At 49.4% G+C, this 23,101-nt stretch overlaps 1 protein-coding gene across 1 annotated transcript; it reads left to right on the forward strand.

The window, feature by feature from the left end:
• The first annotated feature begins 8,452 nt into the window (after positions 1 to 8,452).
• On the forward strand, positions 8,453 to 22,383 carry LOC125938356 (ubiquinol-cytochrome-c reductase complex assembly factor 2). Its single transcript, XM_049653439.1, has 4 exons — positions 8,453 to 8,628; positions 18,439 to 18,513; positions 19,421 to 19,490; positions 22,202 to 22,383. Exons 1-4 carry the CDS (start codon positions 8,491 to 8,493, stop codon positions 22,327 to 22,329), a joined length of 411 nt encoding a protein of 136 aa, XP_049509396.1. The 5' UTR covers positions 8,453 to 8,490; the 3' UTR covers positions 22,330 to 22,383.
• The last annotated feature ends 718 nt before the right edge of the window (positions 22,384 to 23,101 follow it).

Genomic DNA, 23,101 nt, shown 5'->3' on the forward strand with positions numbered 1-23,101 from the left:
AAAGAAACCAGCTCTGGAGATAATTCCATGTACTCTGGCATCTTATGCTAATGCTGGTCGTCAGAGGCTGGACACGCAGTGTGAAATGGCACCATTTTAGAGTATACTGGAAGGCTGCAGCTTGAGTGAGAAGCCAGCATTACAGTGAGATTATGGAGAATTCGCATTTAAAAATGCTTTTTGTTGTCATGCTGAAGTCTTGGCAAGCTGTGAGGCAAAAAACTCTACTTGAAGAAGACTCGAAGAGGGCGTTCATGAGTGTATGGCTTGTCTGCTCGCATGGGCTGCCCACTCCAAGGGCAGATACAACATTATAATGAATGACTGTCTCTTACCTTCTTAAGAGGCATTCTCTGTGGGGCAGGAAGAAGTGGAACAGATCTGCCCATCTCACCACCTTCCTGCCCAGGGTCTGAATGGACAAGGTCAATCCAGATACAGCCCAGGCAAATCAAGACCCCAGGTTCTCCATTGTTTCCCGTGGAGGTAAGGGTCTCTTTCTAGACTTCCGGGTACCTATTGGAAGTGATGACTCTGCCAGAATCTGGCCACAAAATGGCTCTAACCATGAAATGCAGCTTCCAGGTGGGGGTGGATTGCACAAAAGAATGAGCCACTGATGTTACATTACACTCCCCGCTTTCTATTTATTTATTTTGGGGGTGGGGTGGGGGAGTCAGAAGAGAGAAGCCTGGAGGGCCAAAGAAACCAGGCGCAATGTTTACAAGACTGGTGGGCAAGTGTAAATACGGAACAAAGAGCAAACAGTTCTAATTAATTCCTTCTTCTGCAGTGTGGAAACCTATTACAATGCCCTTGAGTCGAGCACTAAGATACGTTACCCAATTAGGGAAATAAATTTGTTAATAAAATTGCTGAGGTCACCAGTGATTATTTGGTGCGCCTTATTACCCTTTCTGTTTGTTTATTCTGATCATCACAGTGCACGAAAGTTCCAATTTATGGCTGACTAGAGTATACAGCAAGAACAGTTCACCGATTTCCTGCAATCCTTTGGGGATCCGTGGGTGGGAAATGGTGGCTAATACAATATTTCCATGCATCTACAAGGCAGGTAGCAGGCCTGGGAAGTAGGTGGTCCTTTTATCTGAACTTTAGACAATACAGAGTTAAATAATTTCTGTATTCTCGTGGCTAATTACCATCAACTTTCCAAAATCCACATTTAGAGAAGGAAAGAGTGGCCTGGATAAAAAAACAAAAAACATTGTTTAATTTTAGGATACATTATATAGATTTCAAAGCAAGTTAACTTCCCTAATTAGGTTTGGCTGAGGTAACGATGTGTTAACTTGCATGCTTTGCACCCATGGTGGGAGAAGTGAGTCCAAGTATGTTGGGTAGCAAAAGGAAGTCAGCCGAAAACTAAATATTTGCTAATGACAAAATGGAGCCCTAAATGCTGCTTTTTCTAGGCCACTTCCTTGCTTGAAAATCTGGTTCACCAAGTCCAAAGCTCCCTGCCTTCGCTTCTGATTCCTGCCCCCGTTCTCAGCCCTGGGTGCTGTGGGACCTGCCTGAGGATGAGGGGGATGATCAGCTAGAATACAAGTCTTTTAGGGCTGGCCACCCATGTCACTAACTGTGCTGCCATCGCTGTGCTCGCTCCTGCCCACATGACCCTTCTTCCCTTTAGTCACTCCTTTATCTAACAGTACCCTTCATATGAGGACTTCTTCCTCCTCCACCAATCACTCAAGCCCCAGCCCAAATCCCCACCTGCCCCTGAAGATGTCACCAACAAAAGCGCAGTTTGTCGAAAGGGGCAAAGTTGGCTAGTGGTTTTAGACTGTGCGTCCCAGACCACTGGGCTCACAGGGGTCGCTGCTGTCTGAAATGTATATGAGGCTTTGCTGACCCAGCTGAATGAGTCAACCCAAGCACCGTAAACCCGGACAGAAGGAGAAGAACAGAGAGGCACGGAAAGTAGAGAAGATGGCGGCCATTTATGTATTTGATCTCCAATGGGAGTTTACTTTAAAATGGCAAGAGGGGTGAGGGAGCCCTGAATATCTAGTAACCAGCAAGGGTACACCGACCTGAGAAGCTCTCCCCTGTCCATCTTTTTTGCTAAGCACTGGGGAAGATCCAGCTCTTGGGAGCATAGATTCTAGTTGAGGGGGCAAGAATAAGACACATGAACTGACGACAAACCGCATAAGACAGTACCCAATGATACAGAGGATTCATCTGTGTGGTGCAGATGATCAATCCTAAGAGATGAAGAGGTCGGCTGACAGACAACACACATCATAGAAACTGTCGGAGGAGGTGAGACTTCATCTGGGCGCTGAAGGGTGACAAGAACAGGGAAGGGGTTGGCTGAGTGGAGGCAAGGAAAAGTCCAGCATGCTCACGAGTCTGCCAAACCATCCAGAATGAGGATTCTGTGGTTGGGAATAGTACAATGAAGAGTAGAGAAGTGGAGTGAGCCCAGATGGTAGAGACACTTGAAAATCTGGCTGAGTAGCTCATTCGTTTGTGATTTCATTAATCTGTCTTTCCTTCCTTCCATTCATCCATCCAACAAATACTTTCTGAGTGCCTGGTACATACAGCACAGTGCCAGGGCCGATGTAGAAAACAAGGAAGAGTGAGGATCGTGTCGTTATCCTTAAGAACCTTATGACTTCATAAGAAAGTGAAGCCTCTCATATGAAAATACCATGGCGGCTTCGACAAGGCATGGGAGCCGTTTGCTCAGCCATACAGAGTGCTACCCAGGAGAGGAGAGGCAGTTAGGGCTCACTGCCATGTGGGGTGATCATGGAGGTGCTGTGCCTTGAAAGGGAGGCAAGTCTGAGAGGTGATTAAGAAGGCAGGTATTATCGATGAGCATGGGAATAGGAATCAAGGGTTTTGCTCAGGGAACAGCAGCGGAGGGTGTGGGCCACAGGGGCTGATGTGAAGAGGTACCAAGAGAGATAAAGATAGACCTGGAGAAAGCCCAGCACTTGAGGACTGAGAAGGACCTCCCAACCTTCCACCTCTATTGCTCCCTCTTGCAGGAAGCCCAGAAGGGCCTCCTGGCTGGCTTCCCTTTCCCGGTGCTGGGGAGCGCTCTTCTCCCTTGAACTGAGAAACATACAGGGATTAGTCAGGGTGGGTTAACCTTTATAACAAATGCTCCCCAATAACAGGAGCTTCATGTTACAATCAGGTTTGGTCAGCAGAGAGCCTCCGCTCCACACAGTCATCCAGGGACCTTTCATCTTGTGACACCACCACCTTCAATCAGCCTCAAGGACTAAGAGTGAGACAGCACAGAGAAGGCACGCACACATTCCATAGGCAAGAACCAGCCATGCATGGGCCCTGCCCAGATGCCAGCAGGCTGAGATGTAGTTTGTGTGCCTGGAAACGGGTTTGATGAGACCCCGGTCAGTCTCTATTATAACCTCCAGGATCCTCGTGTCAAATTGATACCTGATTTAAGGAGGGAGAAAGAAAGACACAAAGAGCACATAAGGGGGCACAGGGGGCAACAGGGGCCTGGCAGTGCCAGAGCTGCGGGCCCTGAGCAGATCCTTCCCCTGGCCATGTCCTCATACAGTGAGGGTGAGCCCAGAGCGCTGGTGGACCTGGTTCACATCTCCCTACCTCAGCTGCCTCATCTGCCCCCAGGAGCTCTCACTGGGTCCTCGAGACAGGTGATGCAGAGGAATAACCTTCTCCTGACCTCCCCACCAAGGGGGGCCAAGGGCAGCCTGGGAGCCAGTCACCCAGCCCTGCCTCCTCCCTCTGTCGTCGTGGTGTGATTGAAGAGGAAGCGACAGTGTTATTACAGCTTTTCCATGACGCAATGTCATCAGGAAGCCCTGGGCCTCTGGACAGCACCCTGGCAGTCCCATCACTCTTCCCAGCTGCCTGGAGTCTTGTAGCCCATGCTGGAAAGCGCAGGAAGCGGTCTAATAAAACAAATGGCCAAGCAAGGCCACTCATCAGCAGCTCTTCAAAATGATCTAAACTTCTGACTTTTGATTTAAATCTGCATCCACTGTGGCCAAAAACAGAAAACAGAAGATGAGGGAAGGAGCTGAAATGAAGGCGTGGGTGCCAAGAACTGGAGGGGAGGGAGGGATGGAGGGGGAAGCAGCTCTGGGACAATACCAAGTTGAGCACCAGCCAGGCTGGGCTGACTTGTGGCCAGGTTGGGTCCTTTTCATTAGGCATCGCTCAGAACTTCCCTCTTCTGTTCCTAGGCTGCCCTGGAAAGGGACAGGAAGTTTGAGGGCTAATCTGAATCCAGAAATCGATCTGCTCCTGATTTGCCCTTCACCCTTCTCCCTCAGACCTCTCAAGAGAAGAATCTTACAGGGGCGTCAGGTGGGGCCTGGCAGGCCAGGGGACCCGGGTCTGTACTCTAATGCCGTCTGTTCTCTTCAGATCGTTTACTGAGAGATGACTGTACCGCCAGGGCCTGCTGTCGAATAGTGACTAGTGTTTTGCGGGGGCCAAGAGTGGCAGGGCCACTCCTTGAACTGGGGGCCAGGGAGGACCTCTCTGAGGTGACATCCACTAGAGCAGAGTGAAGGGAGGGAGGCAGGGCCCAGGGCAGAGGACAGACGTCTCCACAGAGCGGAGGGGCTCTAGGTATGCTGGGCTGTGATTTAGGACCCCACCGAGGCCTACCCCAGCACACCTCAAACACCCGCCGATCTTGGTAAACAGCTCACCTCCGGAAAAGGGCCGCAATCTACTGCCAGCCCGACCCTCCCCGGGCTCACCTCTATGCAGGGGCATTAAGTGACTAACTTCTCCCAAGCAAATCCAGACCCATTTTTGGTGGTAACATATCTGCATATTGCAGCCAATCATTTTCTCTGGTTGAATAAGTTGAAGGAAGAAAAATCAGGCGATTGTGCCCCACAATACAGCTAAGTATTTAATTCGTTTTTAATGTTTACATTATTAACACCGGCATTACAAAACAATATTTTTACTTTCAAGCGATTTAAATCTGCAATTCGGTGTCTCAATTACTGGGATCATTATAACCTGAAAAACTGAAGCAACGCTCGCTCCCTCCTCTCCTCCCCCTGTGGTGCCGGTTTCTATAAGGAGCAACCGGGACTCCATGGAGCCCAAATACCCATTCCAAATGGATCAGGAGGCACAGCCCTGGTAGAGGTTTTCAAGAAGCCAGGGGAGGTCGCATTCGGTGTGGAGTGAGTGACAGCCGGCAGGTGGGTGTTAAAATGGTCATCAACTCTCCGAGGACTGGCACTAACCAAGTGACCTTCCAGGCGGTTGCCTATTAATGTGTCCAGAATGGCGCTGGGTGACTGACAAGCCAATGAGCTCAGACTCTGGCTCCAGCCACCCACAGGCATGAGAAGGTGGAGGGCACAGGTAAAACAAGACTGGAGAGGACCCAAGCCCCTCGGGAAACTACAGTGTGTCCTGAACCACACCACACATGCAGTTCACGGTAACACTGCAGAGAGGCCAGAAGGGGCATCCTGATGGAGGGGGTAAGAGCGGGGGCTCTGGAAGCCACTCAGCTGGGGTGCAAGTCCAGGTTTTGCCACTTACCAGCTAGTGACCTTGGCAAGTCCTCATCCTCTCTGTACCTCAGTCTCCACCTCTGTAAAATGGGGACAATGGTGGTACTTCTGAGCGCCATTATGAGGACGAAATAGCCAATATTGTGTAAGGCGTTTGCTGTGTGCCTGACACACAGCAAATACTCAGTGAGTGTTACTTTATCACTTTAATTCCCATTTTTTAAAGAACTGAAGCTCAGAGAGATTAAATAACCCACCCAAGGTTGGCTGCTCCAAAGACCTCTGCTGCTCCTGTGCCTGGAAGCCACTCCTACCCCTCGTGTGACTCCGGTCTCTCTCAAATACAGGCTCCTCCAGACCACCCAGACCCCACCCCTGCCCCAATCGCTGTGGACCCAGCACCCTGCCTCGAATCTCTCCCTAGCACTTACTGTATATGAAATTATCTTGTTCCTTTATTAAATGACTTAACACATTTAAAAGCACTATTTTCATCGTCATAGGACATGTGTTCGGTTTGTTGCCCATCTCGTCTGACTTAAATGTAAAACCCACAGATCCGGAGGGGAGAATGGAGGGAGGCGGAAGCAGCTTTGGGACGATACCAAGCTGAGCGTCAGCCAGGCCGCGCCCTCGCCCGTCTTGTGCACCATGGGGAAGGAACTCAGGACTGGCTTCATGGCTGTGTGAGCTGTGCAGTCACACAGGGCCCTGCGCTCCGAAGAGCCCCACACTTGGTTTAATGCTCTGCTGTTATGGTCTTACAATTCTTAATAATATTTTAACAAGGAACTTTACATTTTCATTTGGTAACGGTCCCCCACAAATCGTGTAGACAGTCCTGAATGAATGAATGAATGAACAAGCCCACATTCCAACCCAGGTCTATAAGACTCCGAGGCCTCACTACTGAACCACCAAGCCCAACAAGATTCCAGTGGGGGTAAGAGAGGTGGGCAGAGCAGTCTGAACCAGGGGCAACCACAGCCTGCCTAGAAGACATTGTGATGGGGAAGGGAGAGCCTTAGAAGCAGACATTGGTTTGAGTTTCCTAGATGTCTAGTTGTTCTCCATCTCTCATTCCACTTGCGCCTCAAGTGGGGTGAAAACCATTTAATGCCACCTAATGCTACTCTTCCTCTCACTGAACGAAACAGGGACCTCAGACCCTGCCTCCTAGGACACTGTCAGCCAGCCATGTGCTCTTCGAAGCCACAGCTGTGGTCAGGCCTCAGGCAGAAGGACAAGGCCTCTGGGCACCCAGCACAGCCCTAGGCGCCTGGAACTTGACAGTAAACAGATACAATCCTTGACCTTTTAGGCCTGGGGTTGGCCATCAAAACTATGTGGCTATAAATACAGCTGATGATGAGAGCAGGGAGGTACTGTTGGACCGGGAACGAGGTGAGGGTGCCCCTGAAAGCCTCATTTTTCCACTCCTCCTGAGTTCTTCTACCCTCAGGTAGGCACCCCCTGAACTCACTTACCTCAAGTGAGCATTGCACACCCCAGGTCCCCAGTGGTTCTCGTTCAATAGGTCTTTACTCTTAAGGCCTTCAGAACAGTTCAAAGCTGATCCTTGCTAAAATCATTCATTGATCTTTCCTCAAATTACACCCCTCCCTCCTCTTCTCTCTCCCATTTCTGCCCCAGGCCTGGCTCTTACTGCTCACGTCCCTCCATTCCCACTTATCCAAATTCTAACCAGCCTTCAAGGTCCAGCCCAAATGCCATCTCCTTCAGAAGCCATCTCCGATCTTTCTCCCCTCACTCCCCCGAACAGCTAGAAGTAGTATTTCTTTCTCCAAACTCCCCAGCATCCTCTAACATTTCAAGTAAGGCCCTCGTGACTTTGAACTTTGGGTTGCGTATTCACTACTCCACATTCTACTCCTTGAAGGCAAGAGTCTCCTGGGTTCACCTTCACAAAGTGGGCAGGTAAGAAGAAAGAGGTTCGGAGAAGCTGAGTGTTGTAAGCAGAGGATGGTCTTGGCTAAATGCCAGGACAGTGAAGCTACAGAGCAGGGCTGAGGATTTCTTAAGGAAACTGGTGGGGTTATCTTGGGAAGAAAAATGATGGGTGCACCTGGGTTGCTCAGTCGGTTGAGTGACCGACTGATTCTTGATTTCAGCTCAGGTCATGATCCCAGGGTCCATGGACAGAGCCCCTTGTCAGGCTCCGCGCTGAGCATAAAGCCGGCTTGGGATTCACTTTCTCTCTCCCTCTCTCCCTCTCCCCTGCTCACGCTCTCTCTTAAAAAAAAGAAAAAAGAGAAGAAAAGGAAAAAATGATGACATTCCACATGATGTTGCAGCTGGAGATGTAAAAGAGAAGACTTGGTAAAACAAGTTTCCGAGGCTGAATCAACCCAGCTGACTTCACTCAAGCTGGGAAATCTGTGCCTCCCACGGAAAAGTGCCTGGTGTGGGCAGGGGGGCGCTATGAAGGGATACTAATATGGCTGGGAGAGAGGAACAAAAGCTAAGGAGCAGTACCAAGTGGTAGTGACAGGTACAGGGGCTGTGAGAAGAGAGAAGGGGAGGCGAACAACTTGTGCCTGCTACATGATTAAATTCAAACACATCTTCATCGAATAACAACCCGTATTTACATGCAAATGTATTCGTTTATGCAAATTAGCAGAGGTCTCAGAGGAAGTTTTTTAGTCTGGCTCTTGTGCAGTCATTGAAAAAGAGAAGCAAACCTGTCCCTGGGGTACTCCGCGTCTGACTTGCCCCTGGGAGCTGGGCCGGCTCCAGGAGGAGGAAGGCTGAATTAGCTCCGCGAGCAGAGACAGGAGAGCAGCGCCCCCATCCGGAGAGCGCCAGGGCGCCCGCGAAGTCGCGCATGCTCGTTCCTCCCACCCACCCCATCTCCTCGGGAAGCCGGAGAGCCTAAGTGCGCAAGCGCCACCGGCCGCTCCGACTCCTCCCATGAGGGCGGGGACAAGCGGGGCCCAAAATGGCGGCCAGCCGCTACCGGCGCTTCCTTAAGCTCTGTGAGGAATGGCCAGTGGACGAGACCAAACGGGGCCGGGACTTGGGCGCTTACCTGCGGCAGCGGGTGGCACAGGCCTTTCGGGAGGGAGAGAACACCCAGGTGACCGACTGTGGGGTCCTCCTGCAGCGGGGAGGCGGTTGGGGCGATGGGAGGAAAGGACGAGGCAGGGACGGGGCCAACGAGCGGCTTGCCGAGGTGTTCACGCATGCGCGCGCCTTCCCACCCCGGTCGCACGTGCGCGCGGACCCTCCTGTACCCCCCGGGAACTGCAGAGAGCGACGACCCAGCCTTTTATTCAATGCTCTCATCTGGCTGCATTTTGGAGTGACTGAAGAAAGCTTTTTAAAAGTCTAGATGCCCGGGACCATCCTGAATCAGAACCACTGGGGGTGGGGCCTTGGCCTCAGTATTTTTTAAAGTTCTCCAGATGATTCAAGGTGCAGCCAGGGTTGAGACACACAGCAGCAGTCGTAGACAGTGACAGTCGCAGGCTTATAGCTCCCCCGACACGGTGCTGGTACCTCGCAGTGTTGTGCACTGACGTTGAGCTGAACCTCCGGGACCTCTGTAGGGCCTGAGCTAAGCCTTTGTGTGCTACCTGGGCCCCTGTTAGCCCGTGCAGCAGGTTTGGGACCTCAACCCATGCCCCTGTGTGTAAGTAGTAGACCTGATTCTTGCTATCCTCCAGGTTGGTGTGACGGCAGCTCTGGGACTCATTCATAAAGCACATCTTCGTTGAGCATCCACCATGTGCTAGGTGCTGGGGAGACGGATGAGGTCCTCTCTGCATCTCAGCGTGAAATTTAAGCTTAAATTCTAGTTCGGGACACAATAAGGAAGTAGACCTATGTAAAGTAGTCCAGATCAGTACTATGCTGGGTGTAAAACAGTAGCATGATAAAGGGGTACTATTAGTTATGGTAGAGGAGGACTTGCTCGGGAGGTGACACATAGATGAGACATAAGGGAAGATGAGCTGAACTGATACTAGGTGGGAAGGGGCATGCCAGGCAAAGGTCCTAGGCGGGAAACAGATTGATGTGTTAGGGAGCCGAAAGAAAGCCAGAGTGGCCGAAGAGGAGTGAGTGGGAAGGAGTTTGCTAAGAGTTGAGGTCAGAGGAGGACAGGAGCCAGGCACAGTAGGGTCTTAATGGCACTGGCTAGGAGTTGGATTTTCTCATAAGGCCAGTGAGAAGCCATTGGCGAAGTTTGTGGAGACTTGAGTGTCCTAATTTAGTTGTTTTAAAAGATCATTCTGGTTGTGTGTGGTGAATGAATTATAGGGGGCAAGGATAGAAACAAGGAGGCCAGGGGTGCCTGGGTGGCTCAGCCGGTTAAGCGTCCAACTTCGGCTCAGGTCATGATCTCACGGTTGGTGAGTTCGGGCCCCGCGTCAGGCTCTGTGCTGACAGCTCAGAGCCTGGAACCTGTTTCAGATTCTGTGTCCCTCTCTTGATCTGCCCCTCCCCCATTCGCATTCTATGTCTTTATGTCTCTCTCAAAAATAAATAAACGTTTAAAAAAAAAACAAGGAGGCTAGAGAAAAGGCAAGAAACAGTGGTGGTTTGGATGAAGTTAGCAGCACAGGAGATGGAGTGGCCAGATTCGGCTTGCAGAGTGAAGGTTGCTTCAACAGGACTTGCTAATATAGTGGATGTGACGTAAAGGAAAAAAGAGAAACCAATGATAACACCTAGATTTTTTTGGCGTGAGCAACTGGGTGGGAGGAGGTGCCGTTTATCAAGATGGGAAAGACTAGATGAGGAACAGGTGGGGTGTGGGAAGAACATCTTGAGTTCGGTGTTAGACATGTTAAATTTGAGATGCCAAGTGGACTTACCTCCAAGTGGAAATGTCAAGTAGTCAGTGAGATATTTGAGCCTGGGGCTCAGGCAAGAGGTCAGAGGGAGGAAATGTGATACATAAACACACAACCTGAACTTTTGCCAAACTTGGCCAAGACCTATCAAAGCAAGGACATGTTTTTTTTTTGCAACTTAGCCCAACACAGAGCCAAGCCACCCCACCTAACGGAGCAGGAACATGGCCAGTGGCATCGTTGAAATCAGATTCCAGATTGGGTAGAGAGCATGGATGGAGTGTCTGGTTCAGGGCTTGTGAGGAGTGGGGCACTACACTGACACGCCTTTTACAGCGGTCTTCACTGGTCTGACGTATAAAGATCTTGAAAGCAAGAACTGTATCTCGCCCCAACTCTGCAAACTCCATAGACTTTCTAGGATTCTGCTCCCTACGTCATTTTAGTGTGAGCTTCCTGAGAAAAGAGATGGTGCCATTTTTATCTTTCTCCCCTGTCTAGCATAGTTCTTGACACATAAAAGACAATCAGTAAGTGTCTGGATAAACAAATAAATGACTGATTGGTTATGGCTCATGAGGTAAAAATCATTTGAATATGGTTCCAGATGTGGCAGAACTAGATGGACAGAAGTAGTGAAGAGACAGAAGGAATAATTCTGTGTCCTGAGTGGTGAGAATTAATTTAAGAGGGACACAGCCTGGTCCTTACCGCCAAGACAGAGCCAGGCAGATATGCAATTTACGCTACTGAAATCCAAGTGGTAAAACCAGCCAGCAGTGAGGCTGACAGAGGCTGGAGCCTTGGGGAGGAAGTGTGATGTTCGCCTACTTGACTTAGTGTAAGAGGAGCCAGAGGAAGAGGGTAGAGCTTTCTCTTTTGGAGTTGTCATCCTTTGTCATCACTTGGGGAGATAGTTCTAATCAGTCGAAGGCGCACACAAATTTGAGTCAACGGTTTTAGATGCAAGTCATGGCTCTGTTGATGGTTCTGGAGCAGCTGATGAATGCATCCCTAGTAGAGCAACCCAGTATATCATGATGGCAGCGAGCACATTACTCAGGACCACTGTCATGGTACCTCATCCTGATGTCACCTGAGGATGCTCCTGGGCTTCGTAAATCTTGGTGATAATTTTTAGAGGGAGCAGCCCCTTGCCAGAATTGAGAACAGCACTGTGAGTCGCTCCCGCTGACGCCCGCGGGTCATCTATAAACCTTGAGAAAGAGAGGTGGTTCTGGTAGACTTTTCATTAAGCTGGCAGCCGGCAGCAGGCATTAGACCCGGTTGGCTGATTGGTGTGGAGTTTCTCCTTGGTTATGCCAGTTGCCAGAAACACAGGGACTGGAGGGGGAGGGGGAGGCGGCTCTAGTCCACAGCCTCCTTGTTCCTGTAGAGGAGAGAGGCAGGCAGTCCTCTTGGCCTCTTGGCTACCTGCGTCTTAACAATAACACTGAATACATGCCTGGCACATTGTGCATGCATCATCTCATTTAATTTAATCCTTAGTGCAGCTGACTGAGGCAGCCATCGCTTATTCCCATTTTACGGATGAGAAAACAAAACCAGAAAAATAAAACAGCCTCCTCAGGGTCCCATGGGAGTTAGGTGGCAAGACAAGTAAGCAGCAGACCCAGCTGTTCTGGCCCTGATCTTTCCTCAGCTGCCATTTCTCGCAAGTTCTTTCTTGTTAGAAAGTCCCCTTGGTCCACAAACATCAAGCCACTCCTTTTCCCTCGTGCCCTGCTCGAGCCTTTTTGGACCATGGACAGTTTCGCCAAAGAATTAAATACCTCCCTGTGTTTACCCACCTGCTTTTCTTTGCCCCGGCCATGACCTCCCTACTGTGGATGGGAGGAAAGATGACCCTCGGGTGGGACAGCAGTGCAGGAGAGCCAGACTCGCTGGAAGGCAAAAAAAAAAAAAGCCCTTCAGACTTGAAAGCAGAGTACAGAAAGCACCGCCTCCATTTATTCCACCTCAGGATGCCCTTTGGGAAGTCTCACAGTCCACCCAAAACCCACCAAGAGGGAGGTGTGGTGGGAAGCAGGAACACACTCAACGCCTCTTACACCCTCTGTCCTTTTGTACAGTTTTTTCAAAGTTAATGGTTATGGGCTTTGCCCCCTTTGAATACAGTTTCTTCAAGAAACACGTACCCTGCCGCACCAAGAGCTTAATAAAAGAACCTCAATGTGGGGGAAGGTGGCAAAACAACCGTAATTGTTCACTTAAGTACAGGGAAAGGAGCAAATCCTTCTACTGAGTTCATTAGGTACCCAAGCAGCTTCCTTTAAGCTCCCCAACTGCACACCAGCACCCACTAATCCAGTGTGGGGCACAGCTGTGAGGAACAGCCCGGAGATGCAGCCATCCGGGAAGGGGCTTACCCACCAGTGAGTTCTTGTATTATGTCCAGGTTGATACCATACCCGCCTCGTTTGGAAAAAAGTTGAACTGTGTTCTCAGGCTTGCAGTAATGGGAATGCTAGTTCCAGTTCTCAGAGGAGAATGTGAAAGTGTGTATAGAATTCTGTTTTCTCAGTCATCCAGCGGAGCCCGGGTCTTCGGCATTCCTGTGTGGCCAGGAGCTGGCTCCCAGCTTCCTGGCATGTGCTGGCAGGGGTGACGCTGCCTCAGCGCTGCCTGGCCCATATGTGGGCCCCCCGAAGGCAGGTTTTTGAGGAATGGGCTGAGGACAGATCATGCTGTTTTTAGTTGCAATATTGAACCCATTGCAAAACAGGAGTTACGAGGAGAATCATCTCTGAGGCGGAATGCAGACGTCTCCATCTTTCCTCCTCTCCCAGGTCCAGGTGGAGCTAGAGTGGGGTGAGGTAGTGTTTAGACCTGGGGATGGCAGTCTTCTGTGCTTGGTTAAGGATGCAGGTGCTTCTCGGTGGGGGACAAACTACTGACCACTTTCAGTGGGTCTCTGCTTTACTCAGAGCTCTTTGGCTCTGCCTGTTGCCCTCTGGACAAGTGGCAGGCAGGTTTGTGAGGCCTTCACCGTCCTCTGATCCTTGGCGCCAGCCTGAGTTTTGCCTCGCACCACACCCCAGCACCGTACCCTGGCGTAGGGTGTCTTCTCTTGCCTCCCAAATTGGCTACGACGTAAGTGGTTCTTAACCCTTGAGGATCTTGTGCACTGTGGACCCCGCCCCCCAAACACACAAGGCTTGCCAAGGTTTGCTGCCTTCCCAGGCCCTCCTGTGGTGGCTCAGCTTAAGACCCTGCTTGTCTTTGACCCATGCATCCTTGTCACCCGCGGTGAAACTTGAGACCCCTGCCACACCTGCCCTGTTAGCCAAGCCTGGTGACCCGCTCCCACCTCTGATTTCCCGTTAACTCTGGCTCTCAGTTACACGCTACCCCGGAGCCATGTTTGATTTTTAATGAGCGCATGTCTTGTCTCCTCAGCATGATTGCCCTCAGCATGACTGCCAACTTCTCCAAGGCCGAGGCTGGGTCTTTATGTCCCCTCACAGCCCCTAGCAGAGCATTCTGCATAGTAGGTGCTCAAGAAATAGATTTGCAACTGAAGGGAATAGGCTCCCATAACGGAATGAACTCATTTCAGAAGTTCATTACCAAGCCATGAAAACCTTTCTTCATAGATCCTCCTGGACTGAATCCAGCTCTACCTTAATTAGCAAAGCAATTTGCGACACCCTTTCCCAAAAGTGCTTATGCGTCCCTTTGTGTGACTAGAATCAGGGCCGCCGTGTGTACCAATTGCAGTCACCACCCAAAATTCAATTTTGAAAATCGAAATCAGTGCCTGCGGCACTGATGTAGATTTGTATGTATAAAAGTTTAATATGGTAAAGAGAAATACACTGACGACTGAGCAGGGGAAATGCAAAAGGAGCAAAAATAGAGCCATAAAGGACACTGTGTCAGTTGCACATCTATTTTATTCACATTTAGGGAGCAGAGCTGAATTTTTCATAATGTCCCACTGCTGCCTTTCTCAAACCCAGAGCTGCTATTAGTCCTAAAATGTCTGTAATCTCATTAGGTGTGAATGCAAAATCAGGTAATTTAAAGCTTGTCTATAAGAATATTTCTAAAAGTGCACAGTACATTTCATCAGGAAAACTGTATATTTCAAAATTCAGAAATGTTTGTGCTGACATCTGTGAATAAAAGTGTACGATGTACAAGTGTGGCCAGGCTTCTGGAATTAGAAAGATATTTCTCGATAATCTTTTGAGCAGTAACTGAGACTTTTTTAATTGCTGAGCTTGGGTTGGCTGTGCCTGGGACCCAGAGTTGGCCATGGCCACTTCTCTCCTTAAGCAGTAACATCTGGCCAGAAGTTGGCATACCTAGTTCTCATCGCCTCCGTCAAGCCACTTTTACAGCCTGATAGAGACATCTGACTTCAAATCAGAAGTTGGGTGACAAGTTCATTTTTTGGTGGTTATTGTCAGGTGTTTGGTTCCTTCTTGTATCGTTAATGGAGCACTAGGCATTATGTAAAATATCTAGGAGACTGTGTCTTTACTACTGAAGGAATTTTAAGAGATGGAAAAAACTCAGAGGATCCCTTTGTTGTTTGCACTCAGTCCCTGTGTTCTTTGCCCTCCCAGGAGCAGTGCTCTGCAAGGGTGACCTCAGCCTCCTCCTGTGCCCTTCCTCTGCCCTTTCAAAGAAGGGAAAGGACAGGAAGGGAGAGGACACCTGTCACCCACTTGAGGGTGTATGTGGTAGGAGGTAGCTGAGTAGCCCTGTAGCAAATTCTCATGGTTAGAGAAGTTGGAGGAGCAGCAGGAGGGGAGCTTGCGTGGGCAAGATTTTGGAGGGTGAGGATCTGGTCAGAATGGGGGTTTGATCAGGAAGCGCTGTGTTGGTGGCCGAGGAGGGCAAGTCCAAGGTGGGAACCCCTTTCCTCCACTTGGGTGGGAAGGTGGTCGGATGGCGGTAAGAGGGGAAGGTCCAGATGGGCGGCCACCAGGTGAAGAATAAGTGTGACAGATGACTGCTCACTTGGCAGAAACCGAGGGTTGGTGTTTCATCCCCGGCGAGCTGACCGCGGAATGCTTGGTGACCGCCAAGAGCCACAGGTCAGAGCCGGTGGTTCGGTCAGGTGCGGCGATTTTCCCTGCCTATGTTACTCCGTCTCTAGCCACGCCCCAGCCATCACACTGGCATCACTGATCCACCAAGAATGCCATCACTGCCTTTTCCCTGGACATGTGCTTAAGCCTGCCCTGGGCCTAGAAAACCCCCACTCCCTTCTGTAGCCATGACCCTCCGGCCAGTCTTTCCCGGCAGTGTCCACGGCACCCTTCATGCCACTGTCACCAGGATTATCTATCTCCAGGCTTGTCCCGAACTGTTCTGCTCTTTCCTCTTGTAGTTTGCAAGCTAGAGGCCTGTGCTTCCTTCTACAACTATTCACTACCAGTAATATTAACAAAAGCTAATCGCTCACATTTATCAGTGTTCCAGGCCCCGAATTCAGAGCAACCCAGGCATTACCTCATTTTTCCTCACACCGCCCTCAGAAATAGGGGCTATTATTATCTTTTCTTTCAAAAGAAAGGTTAAGTTGGCGGGTATGCTTCAAAAATGTCAGTGCTTGAAAGACAAAAGAAAGGCCGAGGCACGAGGAACCATCCCAGCTGAAAGGAGAAAGATACACGACAGATAAATGCAGTAGGAGATCCTGGACCAAAAAGATTTTTTTTTCCTGTAAAGAGTGTTACTGAGACAATTGACAGAATTGGAATATGGATGATGAACTAGATAAAAGTGTCATATCAATGTCAGATGTCCCGTATTTGATCACTGAACTGTGGTTATGTAAAAGAACGTCCTTGTTCTTAGGAAACATACTGAAATATTATGGAGTAAAGGAGCATCGTGCTCCAACTTACTATCAAATGGATCAGAAGGAAAATGCATAGAGATGGAGAGACTGATAAAGCAAATGTGGCAAAGGTTTTCTTTATAATTTTTTAAATTTATTTTCAAGAGAGAAAATCTCTCTCGAAGCATGCGTGCACACGTGTGTGAGCAGGGGAGGGGCAGAGAGGGAGACACAGAATCCGAAGCAGGCTCCAGGCTCTGAGCTGTCAGCACAGAGCCCGATGTGGGGCTTGAACCCATTTATTTATTTATTTGTTTGTTTGTTTATTTATTCATTCATTCATTCATACATATATATTTATTTACTTACGGACTTAGTGGCAAATGTTTTCTAAAGTGTGGGAGGCAGGGGGAATTGCACGATTCGCCCAACATCCTGTAGCTAGCTGATAAGTGAAGGAGCCAAGATTCAAAGCTAGGCAGTGTGACCCTACTGCTCTCCACAGCCACGGAGACCTGCTCATACACAGGGCTGAGCACGCCGCGGGTTCTCGGTGCGCGATCTTTACATGTGTAAGTGAACTCATCCTCCCAAGAACGAAGACAGCAAGCAAAAGATGAAATGCGTGATTTTCTTTTGATAATTGACAGAATATTCTTCAAAACTTTGTGCTGGCATTGTTCTCATTCCTTTTGTGTCATGTACCTTCTGTTCCCCTACCTTCCGTGTTAGCTCTTGGTCGCACGTGCTCTGCTGAAGCCAGGATGTTCCATGTGCTTTCCTCCAAAGTGCATCCTGCAGAATTCTGCTCCAGCTGGACTTTTCCCTGGAAGCGCTGCCCCACAGGGGTCAGAACTCGATCTCTGGTAGCACATTTCCCCATCCATTCTTTCTGTCCTTCCCTCAGCGCCAATCCACTCAAAGAAAGACTTTGATCATTATTCAGCGAACACTGGCTACCTCCCCAGCCCAGAATCCTCTCTCTTCTGATGTGGCTACCTGGGCATTCTCGTGATGAGTGGCCTGAACCCGGGGTTGGATCAAATTAAACTAAGTGATGGATCGTCTTTTTTGTTGGCAATAAAGTGGAGACCTCATTTGACACGCGCACAGAGGCAGAAGCAGAGCTGCCTTATTAAAACGCTTAACTACTGATTTATTTGTGCTTTGCCTTCTTCGAGAAAGGATTTAAGTTGGAAAAATCCATCATTTGAATTCTGGGGAAAAAACATAAAAGTGAAAGTTTTGTTTTTGTTTTGTTTTTCTGGGGAGGTTTCAGAATTCTTGGCAGAGTAATATAAGGAACTGTAGATAAATAATAGCAAGAGCAGAAGGAAGGGAAAACTAAAAAGAGGTATGAAAGGGGAAAAACCACTTTGCATCTGCACGGGCCCGTCTTTCCTGGAATTTCCAGCAGGGGCACCAAGGGTATTTCTTGTTTTTTTCCCCTCTCTATTCACAAGGCCTCAGTGTTCGGGCCCTATCCTTTCCAGCGGCACTTAATTGGACTCTCCCTCTTGGTTCTCCTCAATTCAACTGTCTCATCTTAAAATACTGCCTTCTTCATGTTTCTTTCCTTATAAAATTGCAGCGGCTCACCACAGATGAGCGCTCAGACGATTTTCTTTTTTCTTTTTTGCCTTTCCTAAAAGAATATTTAATACATTTCATATTGAAGGTTTAACTCAAAAAGCTCCTTCTCCCACCCAGGTTCTTACTGCATATTCGGGCCCTCAGCCAGATTGGTCTGGTCTGAAGCATAGATAGCATTCCTGCCTCCTCTTGCTCACACCATCCCCCCACCCGGAAGGCCTCTCAGCTCTCCCTTCTGCTCCCCAATTCCTTTGCATCCTCCAGAACCCAGCTTAGTGTCACTTCCACCATACACTGAGCACGGGAACTCCCCCTCCTCTGGTTCCTTGGAGCCCACACTCTCCACCACCACTCCCTGTCATGAGATCCACCCTTCTGATCATCTATTTTGATTGTGGTGCATCCCACTGCAGCCGGTGTGGGGGTACACAGGTCCCAGATGCCAGTTGATGGATGGAGTTTTTCTGCAGGTTGGGGAGTTGGTGAGGTGGAGCCATTACAAAAAGGTGATTTCTAATAGCTTTCTAATAGCTGGAGCTGTAGGCCAGGTTTGCCTCCCATGGAGTGAAGAAGCCAGTGCGGAAAGCCTTCTGTAAGGGGGTCCTACCCAGAGGTGCAGACACGGCGTGAGAGGCGGGGCTTATTTGCCTACTTCCTTGGGGGGTTCTTTGTTTTTCAGATCGCTGAGCCTGAGGCCTGTGATCAGATGTATGAGAGCTTAGCACGACTCCATTCAAACTATTACAAACACAAGGTGAGTGGGCCAGTCTTTTATATCCCCAGCCCTCGGACTGGAAATGACCAATGAGAGTGAGTGAAAATCTGATTATACAATCCTTTGTAAAGGATCGTGGTTTTGCTACTTTCAGATGTAACCAGTAATTTCAAGCAAGCCAACAAAGGCGCCTGGTAGAGGCTTTTAGGTCACCTAAATAAAAGCTATTTATAATTTCGAATAAAGGCCATGTGTTTTATATGCCAGTGCGTGCCCAGGGTGTATCTGACAACCGTTGGGTCTTACACATATTTTCGCATCTCCTCTGATGGAACTGGTACTTCCCCACACTCCGGTGATAAAGTTGGGTGCTTTGGGAAAGTCCTGTCAGACAAAGCTGGGCTTTTCCTCAGCCCTGACATGATTACTGTCAAATTCCACTTAGTGTGGTTTTTCCCAAGCCTGAAAAATGTGTTCAAGTGACTCCAGAAATATACACAGCCAAATGCCTAGCCTACAGGGAAAAGGGATTTCTTCTAAATCCTCATAACTGAGAGTGTGGTCCGTGAGCAGCAGCACCGGCGCCACCTGGGAGCAGGTTAAAAATGCAGGATCTTATATGCCAAGTAATTTGGATGTAAATTAAAAAAAAAATAAAATTAAAACAAAAAAAGAAGAAGAAATGCAGAATCATGGGCCACACCCAGACCTCCTGAATCACAGGCTACATTTCAAGAGGATTCTTGCCTACGCTCAAGCGAGGCCAAGTCTTTGACCTCTAGGTGGCGCTGCTCTTCTCCCAGCCCGGTCTCTGGCTTCCCAAGGCCCAGGCTGGTGAACTTTGCCGGGAGAGCAAGGCTTCCCCCCAGGATCATCAGGTCTCAGGTTGTGCTGCAAAACTAATCTCTCCCCCACCGTCTCTCTCCTCTCTGGCCCGTATGACCAGTACCCTCGCCCCAGAGACACGAGCTTCAGTGGCCTGTCCGTGGAAGAGTACAAGCTGATCCTGTCCACAGGTATTGACAGCACAGCTGCCCTTTCTGGTTGGTTTGCAAATGATTCTTTGAGTTTGAGCAGCCAAGGGGAATTGTCTACTAAGACCGCTCTGCTTGATGGAAATTCTTGTGGAATAGCCCAGAGGAAATTCTGAAGCTTCGGGGCTCATGCTTTTTGGCCGTAAAATATGGAGAAGGTCAAAGGTATTATTTAAAAAAGAAAATCCATCTTCAGAGCTTTTAAATTCAAAGCGTGCAGCAGGGAACCGGGGAATACGTATTTGCCAAATGGAAGTAGTTGAAATCAAGATGGAAGGAAAATAATTTTATTTTTATGGTCCTAAGGGGGCTTTATAAACAATGAGGGTTTTAATTAAAACAAAAAGCCATTCAATACACTTGTATGGGGATATCCGTCTGAGAGTTATCTGACCCAGGGGACATGGTTTGTGGGTTAGATATGGGTTTAACTAGGTGTGTTTGGGAGTTGTTGACAGACCTCGATTAACAGAAAGGAAATACCCTACCTAGCCCATCCCCTCCTTACTTCCCCACCTCCATTGTCACTGGACAGGGAGATGGGGGGAGTGGCAGAGGGAGCCTGGGTTGATGTAGGCAGGTTCTGGAAAATTACTATTTTTATTGCCAAGGATACCCTATACAAAAATAGGCTAACCTTTTCTGCAAGGGCATGGCCCTGAAACATTTGCCTTTGGGTACTCTAGAAATTTCTCTCTCCTAATCCTCTGGCAGCCTTTCAGCAACCAAGTTTTGGGGATCTGGCCTTCCAGAGAACTCTTACCTTCTGAACAGATAAAACCTGGTGGTATCACCTGCTATTGTGTGTCAACTCTGATCCTATTTTTTGTTACAGTACTCTGGAAAACCGGGGTAAGGATGGTTTGGCCAGGCGGAATTCCTTTATCGACAGTTTTTTCAAATGTACCCATAAAATTATTCCCATGTTTCTGGGCCCATGCAGTTACCAGTATTGGTGCACAGGGTCACTCTGAGGGCTCTAGAGGGTTTGAGCAAACTTTGGACTTGAAACTAGAATGGAAATAAGTTCCAGAGGCCCAGCCTCCACCTTCTTGTTGGCCCCCGGACACCTGTGTGAGTTGGGGGAGAGCAGGCTGCAGCAGACGAGGGGGGCACGGAAGACTCCCCACCACTGGCCTGTGCTGCGGCTTGTTCTGGCCAGAAGTTCAGCTCCAGCAAACCTGCTGATGGTTCGTTTTCACAGTAAGCCTCCTATTTTTGTTGCGACCGTGTGGCACAGGCTTACTGATTGTTTCCTCTGACAGGGCAAGAATACACCTTGCAGTGTTTGAGGGCCTAGCGAGTCTGAAATGTGACCGAGGTCTGGGTCCCAAGCATGTTCACCTGGGCTTGGGGCCATGGGAGACTCTAAAAGAGGCCTCGTGGCTTGTGAGTGGACAGGGACCGCCCAGCATCCCACTTCACGCCCACGAGAAAACCTGGAAAGATTTCAGGGTGGGATGTTGGGCTCGTGGCTGAGGTATAGCATATGTCCTGACTTAGTCAAGAGCACACTGACAATAAACGTAAGCTGCCTTTTTGTTCAGAAGAGCTGTTCCTTTTTCTCTAGAAGTTTTGGTAACTGATGAAAATCTAGGCTATGAAATTTAAACAAGATTATGTGAAAATCTAAATTTAAAATACAGGTAAAATTAGGTGTCATAGAACTTTAGCCCTGGAGAGACTTTAGACCAGTTGTTGGTTCTCCACTGGGGGCAAAACTGCCACAGTCCCGCGTGGACAATGTCTGGAGACATTTTCAGACGTCACAGCTAGGGGCCGGGTATGGGGGCTGCTACTGACATCTAGTGGGTAGAGGCCAGGTTGCTGCTAAACATCCTACAACGCGCAGGTCAGCCCCACAGCAAAGGACTGTCTGGCCCAAAATGTCAATAGTGCCAGGACTGAGAAAGCTGGTTTTGATTCCTTTGGGGCGTGAGCGTGAGTGTGAGCGTGTGTGTGTTTGTGTTCTTACACAAGGGCCTCACCAGCTCTCACTGGCTCCCTGCTGCCTTCATAGCTATGAAGACTGCCACCTCTTCTTGAGTGTGGGCCAGCTGCCAGGGAAATTCCTCTATTATTTCCTTTAGTCTGGAACTTTTGAGGCAGGCGTTTTTATCTCCACCTTACATATGAGGAGCCCGAGGCTAAGAGGGTTAAATCACTTGTTTCCCAGAGAGGAAGTGATCGGTGGGGACCCCAGTCCATCTCCTTCCCCAGTGCCTCTTCAGCTCCGCTGGATGTGATGCAGAGCTTCAAATCCCACCTCCACCACTTCCTGGCTGTGCGACCTGAGCAACTTACCTAACCTCCTTCCGCCTTCATTTCTACATCTGAGAAGTGGAGACAGTATGGTCTGTGTGTTACAGGCCAAGTTTTGAGAGAAAGTCTAAGGGCCATGGGTCATGTCACTGACAAGGGCAATACCGTTTCTTTGCTGTTCTCTGGCACCGGGTGGAGACCACTGGAAGGGGCAGGATGTTCATGTGGTGCCTGCTGCACAAGTGCTGCATCCACACGAGTTATTTTTCTGTCACCCTGTCTTGATTTGCTTATCAGAAGTTGGGGGCCACGCTTCCCTCTTTCAGGAACATACTGTGTAAAAATCAGGGTGTGCTCGGATGGGGCCAATTTACATATTCATATTGTAGACTTCAGTCTCTTTATTTATTTTTTGTCTTCCCCTTTTGCAGACACCCTAGAAGAATTTAAGGAAATGAATAAAGGCATGTGGAAGAAGCTGCAGGAGAAGTTTGCCCCCAGGAATCCCGAGGAGAAGCAGAAGGCCTGGGCCCGGTCCTTATCTCGCCCGCGCACCTAAGCGTGGAGTCTTGTACATCGCCATCATAAATAAAACTGCCCTGATTTCCCCATCCTCACGGTTCAGGAATCTCACCCAGCTTTCACAGAAAGAAAGCCATTGCTGCTCTAAAGAAAGCTTCTGCCTGAGAAGGGATGCCATGGAGTGTCCACCCCCACCCGCCGGTCAGGGTAGGGAAGTCTCCAGAGGAGAGGAAATGCGGGTCTCCGTCTGGGCCTGAGAAGGGAAGGTGACGGGGCCTCTGGGCAAGGTGCTTCCTGTGCAGCCCCAGGAGCCCCACCTGCCAGGGGGGATCTGCTGGCTCCTGGCAGGATTCTCAGGCTCCCTTTTGTTGGAGTTCCTGGGGGATAGCCAAAAATAGCGGTAAACATTGAAGAAGGCATCCTGTTGCAAACAGAAAGCAGGAGGTGGTGTGGCCGAGAGATGAGAAGAGGCTGTTTGGCCGTCATTCGCACTGACTCAGAAGGATGGATCCGGTCCTCTGCCCCTGACCTTGCAGAAAACCCATGTTCCAAGTTGGTTTGAGGGACAGAGTAGAGACACAGACGGTCTTCGGCCAAGTGGGGCTGCAGACTGCAGGTGGCTTTAGCACCCTAGGCAGGTTCCGTGGGAGGCCACAGGACACCAGCCCCCTGGCCAGGGACACACACACACACACGGTCACCTCATCCCATGGAACCTTAGCTGTCATAAATGCTCGTGGTCCCCACTTGAGCATTTCCTCTGTCAACAATGGAGCTGAGAGAAGGTAGGGCAGGGGCTGACAGGCACC

The sequence above is a fragment of the Panthera uncia genome (genome assembly GCF_023721935.1).
Source record: "Panthera uncia isolate 11264 chromosome B2 unlocalized genomic scaffold, Puncia_PCG_1.0 HiC_scaffold_24, whole genome shotgun sequence".
Taxonomy (NCBI): domain Eukaryota; kingdom Metazoa; phylum Chordata; class Mammalia; order Carnivora; family Felidae; genus Panthera; species Panthera uncia.

Bases quoted from the DNA above. Each gene is read 5' to 3' on its own strand.
- LOC125938356 (XM_049653439.1), top strand. From the start codon at position 8,491: ATGGCGGCCAGCCGCTACCGGCGCTTCCTTAAGCTCTGTGAGGAATGG. The intron at 18,514-19,420 runs GTGAGTGGGCCA...CCGTATGACCAG, and splicing joins CAAACTATTACAAACACAAG to TACCCTCGCCCCAGAGACAC. The intron at 19,491-22,201 runs GTATTGACAGCA...CCCCTTTTGCAG, and splicing joins CAAGCTGATCCTGTCCACAG to ACACCCTAGAAGAATTTAAG.